At 49.9% G+C, this 7415-nt stretch overlaps 1 protein-coding gene across 1 annotated transcript in view; it reads left to right on the forward strand.

The window, feature by feature from the left end:
• TMOD1 (tropomodulin 1) overlaps nt 1–5675 on the forward strand; it is an 81689-nt gene extending 76014 nt beyond the window's left edge. The window contains exon 9 of the mRNA XM_046657529.1: nt 5434–5675. Coding sequence (XP_046513485.1) covers nt 5434–5498 — 65 coding nt within the window. The 3' untranslated portion in view covers nt 5499–5675. The remainder of the gene's footprint in view (nt 1–5433) is intronic.
• Nucleotides 5676–7415: the final 1740 nt, after the last annotated feature.

Genomic DNA, 7415 nt, shown 5'->3' on the forward strand with positions numbered 1-7415 from the left:
CACCCTGTCTGCAGGAGCTGAGGCTGAGCCCACTCCCCCACCCACAGCAAAGCTCAGCTCAGCACAGGGCCGCCCGGAGGACACCTTCAGTGGGTTAGCTGAGTGAAATGAGATGTGGCGGGGCACAGCTCACCCCGGCTCTGTCCTCTTCTGAAGCCCCTCCTCTGAACTCTGAGTCCTCTCCAGATCACAGGCTGACTCTAGCCACAGATCCCAAAGCCACCAACCAGCGCTAGGACCCAAACCCCAAGTCTGGGAGACTCCATATGGCTTTTAAGGTAAAAGTTGAAAATGTCAACTTCACAGTGAAGTGAAACAGGTCACATTAATTTAATCTCAGTTAAAGGCGTACTTTATGTTTTTCTAGAAAGAAAATGAAAGAAAATGTCACGATCTTTCTCATGAGCATACGCCGAACAGGTACACAGTTCAGGTGAATGAAACGTGACATCAGTCATAGACTGACTTCCAGGCGCCAATGGTTCTGAGGCTCTAGGTGCGGTTACTGATTATGCGTATTCCTGCTGGCTACTAAAAGAACTTGATAGAGTGTCCAAAAAGGAGTATGTCTGATAAGGCTATAGGAAAATAGGACAAAAACAAGAAAAGGAGTAGGTCTATGGTAACATAATTGATCATTATATTTAGCCATGAATTTCCTAGAACAAAGGCAGGAGGACAAATCAAGTTACATTATTCTCATACAGAAGAGAAGGAAGCATAATGAGTTTAAAAAAAAAAAAGCTGCTTTCTGAGATTGAATTTTGAAATAACTGTTTTCCAAAGGACAATGTCTTCAGTGAGTTTCTCATCAAATTCAAACCTGTTCTACACGGGGTTTTTTGTTTGTTTGCTTCTAACACTGAATAAAATGCAAAGAGCTTCATACTAAAGTCCATCTCAAAGTGCAGGTGTGTCCCTGTCTAGCTGATAGATGAGAGGCCTGGTTACTGCACGGAAGGCCTGGATGAATGGAGATGAGTGTGTGGTGTGCATGCACAAGGTAGATATACACGGAACCTGTGCGTAGGTAACCACGGAGCCATATGCACACACGCGTGCACACACACACACACACACTCTTTAGATTGAGCTACTCAATTCAACCAACATTTGTCAAAGGCCTGTGTTGCAGATATAGATGTCTGCTCTTAGGGATATCACAGCCCAGAGGCTGTTCATTCATTGCTCTCTCCAGATGCTGCTTTTTTCTAGAGCCGCAGGTCTAGAAAAGTCCATAAAACAAACAAACAAACAAAAACATGCCCGGTGTCCTGATTTATCTGAAGCGCCCTTATTTGAAATAAAATAAGAGCAAACCCAAGTAACTAAGAATCCTAATTATGATGGTGTGACAGAGGTGATTCTGCACTGAAGGCCAGCAACCGAAGCTCTGCTGGTCCAGCTGCGATCTGGCCTCAGCACCAGCACTTACGAGCCTTGAGTTCCGCTCTGCTATGCAGCAGCCTCACGGTTTCTTCTCCTAGCTTAGACTAAGCTTCTGTGTGCCCCTTAGCGCCTATCTCAGAGCTAACCCAGCTTTTGCCTTCCATTGGCGAGATGGTCTGGAGGTCTTTTTTCTGGGAACAGAGGTTCCAGATGACCAGAGGTCAGGGGTGCTACAGGGAGGGACAATGGAATCAGCTGGAGGTTGGAGAAAATGGCTCTTGAGGACTCTCCCAGTCCTGAGAGCCTGTGATTCCCAAATCCAGGCCTGACTCCTATCACCAATGACCTGCTGAGGTTATGGCAGGCCCTGAGAAGCCCGAGCTGGAAGGAACTTCAGGCCCATCCCTCCAGTCCCCGTACGGAGAAGCTGAAGCCCGGGCTGCCCTTTGAGGCAGCGGCTCTGTCAAGTCACTCCAGTTGTTAATCACAGCAAGCACTTCTGAAGCAACTTTCACATGCCCAGCACTGTGCTAGGTGACAAAAAGGGTAGCAGAAAGGATAATTCCCTGACTCAAGAACCTTTACAACCTTTTAAGGGAAGAAAGACTTAAAGACATGCTGAAAAATTCAAGAATGCCTACCGACGTATCAGAACAGAGGAAGCGATCTGTGAGGACAGAGGCCTTTAAGCAAAGCATCCTGGCTGGAGTGGGCCTTCAGCCAGCCTTGGAAGGAAGAGCAAGGTTGTGGGGGAGGTCAGGAGGTTGGGGTCCTAGCACAGGCAAAGGCAGGGCGGTAGGAGCCAGGAGGCAGGATAGGTGAGACAGAAAGATCTAAAAGGACTGAGGAACTGTCATATGGGGTTAGACCTAGAAGGAAAAATAGGAGCTCTCAGAGAAGGGAGGGAAGGGCATGCCATGCAGAGGGAACAGCAGGAGCAAAGGCAGGACAATCGACAGCTGTACGGGGTGTTCACAAGACTGGGGCTGGGTACATGTGGGGAAGCTGTGAGCCAAAGGCCTTTAACACCAAGCTCAGGAGTTTGGTGATGAGAGCAGGTGGGAAATGGGACCATGACAGTTTCCTGCACAAGGATGACAGGAAATGAAAATGGGCCTCTGGGTTACCCAGGGGACTGTGTGCAGCTGCTCCCTTGGGGCATCCCACAGAAGGAATTAGAGCAGAATTGTCTAAGTGATTATACACAACATTCAGAGTGCTAGTTGGTGAAGTAGGATTTCCGGCTTTAAAAACAAATTTGTGCCCAACGGCTAATTTTTGTAAAAGAAACCCTTCTGATTCTGATAGTGCTTCAGCTTCCTCCTGCAAAAGAGAAATCTCGGTTTTCTTTTCGACAGAGTATTTTCACCCTGCTCTCAACACTCCGATGAAGCAGACAGGCTTCCCTATTTTCCAGCCGAATGTTTTCATCATAAAGCCTGCTGCCGGCCCTGGCCATCCGCTGTGGTTGTTAGCGGTGTCGGCTGTGCAGCCCCGGCACAGGGAGCACTGAGCAGAAGGGAGCAGGCCTCTCCAGTGACCTGCCTCTGTCCTGGCTCCTGGCCAGGCCTCGGCGGTGCCTGGGCTTTGCTGACTGCGAGGCGGGTGGGCTCCTCCTTGGGGAACATTTAGTCCCCAAGGCCATGGGTCAGCCAGTGCCTCTGCAGACAGGTGTCTGCCTGGGGCCCATCCTGACTGGCGTGCCTTTGGTCCTTCCCACCCTGTGCACCAGGCTCTGGACAGTGGTCTGTGGGAGAGAGCAGGGCACCAAGGCGTGGTGGGTGTCAGGGAGGAGCCGTGTATCGCCATCTACGTTTTCCCACGGTGATACCTTGCATGACTCCTATCTCCCCACTATTTATAGCTGAGAGCCAGGCTAAGCCTGGCTTTCAGGTCCTGTAAATCTGCCGCTGAAGCTCTCCCACTTAATGAAATCTGAATTGCAGCCTCCAAGTTAAGACAGCTGTATGTGTAGGGGTGGGGTGGGGAGGGGGAGTAACGTGTTTAAACGCAGAAAACGTCCCTTCCTGGGAGTCACTGTTTCACTGTATGGTCAAGGAAGCACTTTCCATCAAGCACCGCAGACCCAGCACAGCCCGTCAGTTTCTTCATCTTCCCCCAAAACCATCTCAGGACAGGGCACTACCTTCCTCACAGCCACTCAAGCCGGAAACCTGGGCCTCTCTCCGGTGGCCCCACCCCAGCCAGTGGCCTTCTCACTGGCGCACTGCCGGCCTCATGTCAAGCACTCATCACAGTCGCCTGGCATCCTGCAACTGCCTTGGCCCAGCTCCTCCAGGGCGGGTGGCTCACACAGTGCTTTCACTTAGAACCCTCTCTGGGCTCTCACTGCTCTGGGGTTAAACTCCTTGACGTGGCTCATGAGTCCCTTACTAATCAGAGCTGACACTTCCCTGGTGCCCACCGTGTGCCAGGCCCTGCTCTAAACACCTCCCATCCTACTGACTCCTGTGAGGCTCCCAGCACCGGGGTTATTATTAACAGCTGCTGTTATTATGACCCCCATTCTAGAGTAAGGAAGCCGAGGCCAAGAGGAGCAGGTCAAGGCACCCGCAGTCCGCGGCATCAGTGGGATTTGAACTGCAGTCCAGCCCCAGAGCCTGTGCGCTCTGCTTCCCCTCGCAGTGAGGCCCTGCCAGACTCACCTCTTGACACCCCACAAGCCATCCTCTTGCCATATTAGTAGCTTGAGTGCCTCCCATTGAGTGACTCAGGTTCCAGTCCTGGTTCTGCCCCTATCTCTCAGGGACCCTGGTTCTTTGCTTCTCCAGGGGAAAGGAGCTACTCCTCCTTGTGAGAATCAGATGAGAGATGTGGCTACGTAAACCCTACATAGACGGGGCTGACTGTACTGAGGGAGGCGCTGGGCTGAGGCTCAAGATGAGTCACAAACCTTGGCTCTGTCTGGTACCGGCTTTATTGCTCTGAGCGGGAAATGCACCCTCTGCTGTTCTTTCGTCATCTACAACGTAGGAATGACAACACTGACATTCAGAATCACAGCAGGGGTCCACTAGGTGTCGAGTGTAAAAGGGGCAGAATGAGGGCTGTCTGGCTGGGAACGCTTGCACAGCTCAACTCTAGGCCCCAGAATGGGCGACCTGTGTGCCCCCACGTTCCTAGCCCCCAGCTCCCAGCCACATCCCAAGTAACACACCTTCTGGTGGTTCTGCTTTGTGTGCTCAGGGCCACGCAGAAGCCACTTCGGTTCTTGTTGCAGCTCCTATGCGCTGATCTGAGGTCTCCCGGCTCAGCTCGGGAACTGGACGATCCCTAGGTATAGACAGACTCTTCCTCTGGGCAACAGCCTTCTCTCGGCCACACCAGCAGCCTCCTTGACTGCCACCTATCGGCTCTACAGACTTCTCTGACCTTTCTTTTTCTTGTGGCTCATCTAGCTTGCTGCTTGGTCTTCATCTGCAGATGCTACAATTCGTTTCACAACACTCCTGCTTGTTATAACAAAGGGACTCCCCACATCCAGTTATCCCATAAGCGAATGACTCCAGCCTGCAGCCTCCCAGCTGGTGCCTTCCTCTTTACGGCCTTTAGCTACTTTGTTCTGTGAACAGTGTTTGAGCTTGTATCATCTTGCCCCTGGGAAAGCATCAGGGTTAACTGTAGGGGACAGACAACGCAGGGTCATCTTCAGGGTGGAAAGTTGTTTACATAGGCAGGAGGCAGGCCAGGAGCTCTGAGAAAGAGCGGGGGACACGCTTCCAGCAGGTTAAGACCCTAGAGGAAGGATCTTCAAGTGCAGGGGCTCTGCACACAAAGGCAGGCTGTGCAGCTGGATGAAGCAGGTTTTATACCTGTGTGGCCAGCGACTTAGAAGCAATTATGAACGAGTCCACGCTATCACAGACCCTCCTCAGGAACACTGACCAACTGTCCTTTAAAAACAACAGACTTCAGACTTTCCTAACCAGAAAGGGAGTGAGCCGCTTCACGGCGCTGCCCCAGAGCCAGCGTGGCCCCGTGCCCGGGGACAAGTGGCTTACACCTTCTCTCGTTCCTTTCCAGTGAGGAAGAGGCGGCTCGCGGACCTGACCGGGCCCATCATTCCCAAGTGCCGGAGCGGCGTCTAGGTGTGGCGGAGTGGCCCACGCCTCGGAACTGGACCGCTCTACCCATCATCTGTGCTCTGCCGTGGGAACCAGAAGGCAAAACGCCGGCACAAAATCTTTATGCACTAAGGTTTTAGGTTAACTAGTGGTTGTAGTTGAAAATTTTATAAACTATGGTTAATGTGAAGTTTTTCTTTAGTCACAGAAGTTCAGTCTGGTTATTATTTAAAAACTAAGAAGCCCCGAACCGGCAGATCTCACTGAGGACGAAGCTGTGGCAGCAGTGACTCAAGCCCGGGAGCCCAGTGTCGGTGGCCTCGCTGTGTGGTGTTTCAGGTGCACGCACAGCGTGTAACACACGGACAAGCAGCACGCTCTTCCACATGGTTTAGAAGATTATAAAATATTTTATTACACATTTGATCTTAGCTACTCAGCAAACAGATGATCATTCTTTATTAACCCTCTTTTAAATTTTAAGAACCTCAAGATAAAAGCTGCCAAATTGATTACTGGATCAAGAACACAATTTTTTCCCTCAAGAAAGACAGACAGACTGAAGCCACAGAGCTCTGCCTGGAATCAAGGAACATGAGGTTCCTTTTGCCGGATATGAGAAAATGGTAGAAAAAGCCAATGGTGAAATTTCAAATTTCAAAAACCGTCCTTTCTTTACCAATCCCAGGCAACAAACATTTCCCTGAGTGTTCTTCATGAATATCTGGGATTTATTTACACACTGGAGTCAGAATTTTTTCTTTATTGAATGCCAACCTTATGATAGATGTGAAAACCTATGGCCAAATACTTGAAAACACCTTTCTGTATTGCACAGTGGGCCAACGGCTTATGTGAGGTAAAACACTAGAGAGAGAAATTTCTAGTCCACCATGGCTATGCTTATAGACCTCAACTACCTTTTGCATCACTTAATAGACAAGACACTGCTGATCTCATGCCTGTAAATTAAGCCTCTGAAGGCCCATGGTGAAGAAAATCCAGACATGAAAGCATTAGGAAACCCTGGCCAAACCATCCCTAGATAATTATTCTGAAAATGTAATTTTGGTGTTTCTGCTGGATCCCTTTAACATCATGTGGTTCTCTTAGGATCTGGCAAAAACGTTAAGCCACAATGCCCTTGTGCCTTTTAATATACCACAGTGCCAGTTAAACTAGTATTTCTGTTGCTTGGGGAATTATCTTCATAAGTGACTCGGCAAATCTTATGATAAAGGACAGGCCAAAGAGCCGATGAGCACAGACGAGGCTGCAGAGCACCGAGCAGAGGCTTTTGATGAAATGGAAAGTCTTGCACACTGAACTGTAATGACCTGGGCAGTACAGGGTAACGAGAGGTGGAGCCAGGGCCCCACCACCATGCAAGAGTGTCTACTGAGGCTGCACATGGGCCCAGGAGCAGCACCATTCTGCAGGGACAGCCATCCCGACTCAGCTTCTCCTTGAACCACGACTGCAGCTGTATTCTGCATCACTGGAAACTGCAATCTAATATTAAATCTGTTGGTCTATGAATGGCTGCGTATGTGTTTCTTGGGACCTGTGTGACAGGGACATGCGCCTGATGTTGGCCAGAAGGCTGGGAAACCACTATGGCAGTGCTGAATGACCTCATTCAGAATGTGTCTTGTATTCTGAGATGCTCATCTAAAAACTATTCCCAAATGTCAGTGTCCTCCAGCTAATTTGAATCTCTCAAGAGAAAACAGTCATGCGTTGCTTAACAACCAGGATACATTCTGAGAAATGCACCGTTAGGCAATGTTGTCGTTGTGGGAACACCATAGAGTGTCCTTACACAGACCCAGATGGTACAGCCTACCGCACACCTAGGCCATATGGTACTAATCTTATGGGACCACCGTCATATATGCGGTCCAACACTACCGAAATGTCATTATGCGGCTCATGACTGTA

This window comes from Equus quagga, chromosome 1 (assembly GCF_021613505.1).
Source record: "Equus quagga isolate Etosha38 chromosome 1, UCLA_HA_Equagga_1.0, whole genome shotgun sequence".
NCBI lineage: Eukaryota > Metazoa > Chordata > Mammalia > Perissodactyla > Equidae > Equus > Equus quagga.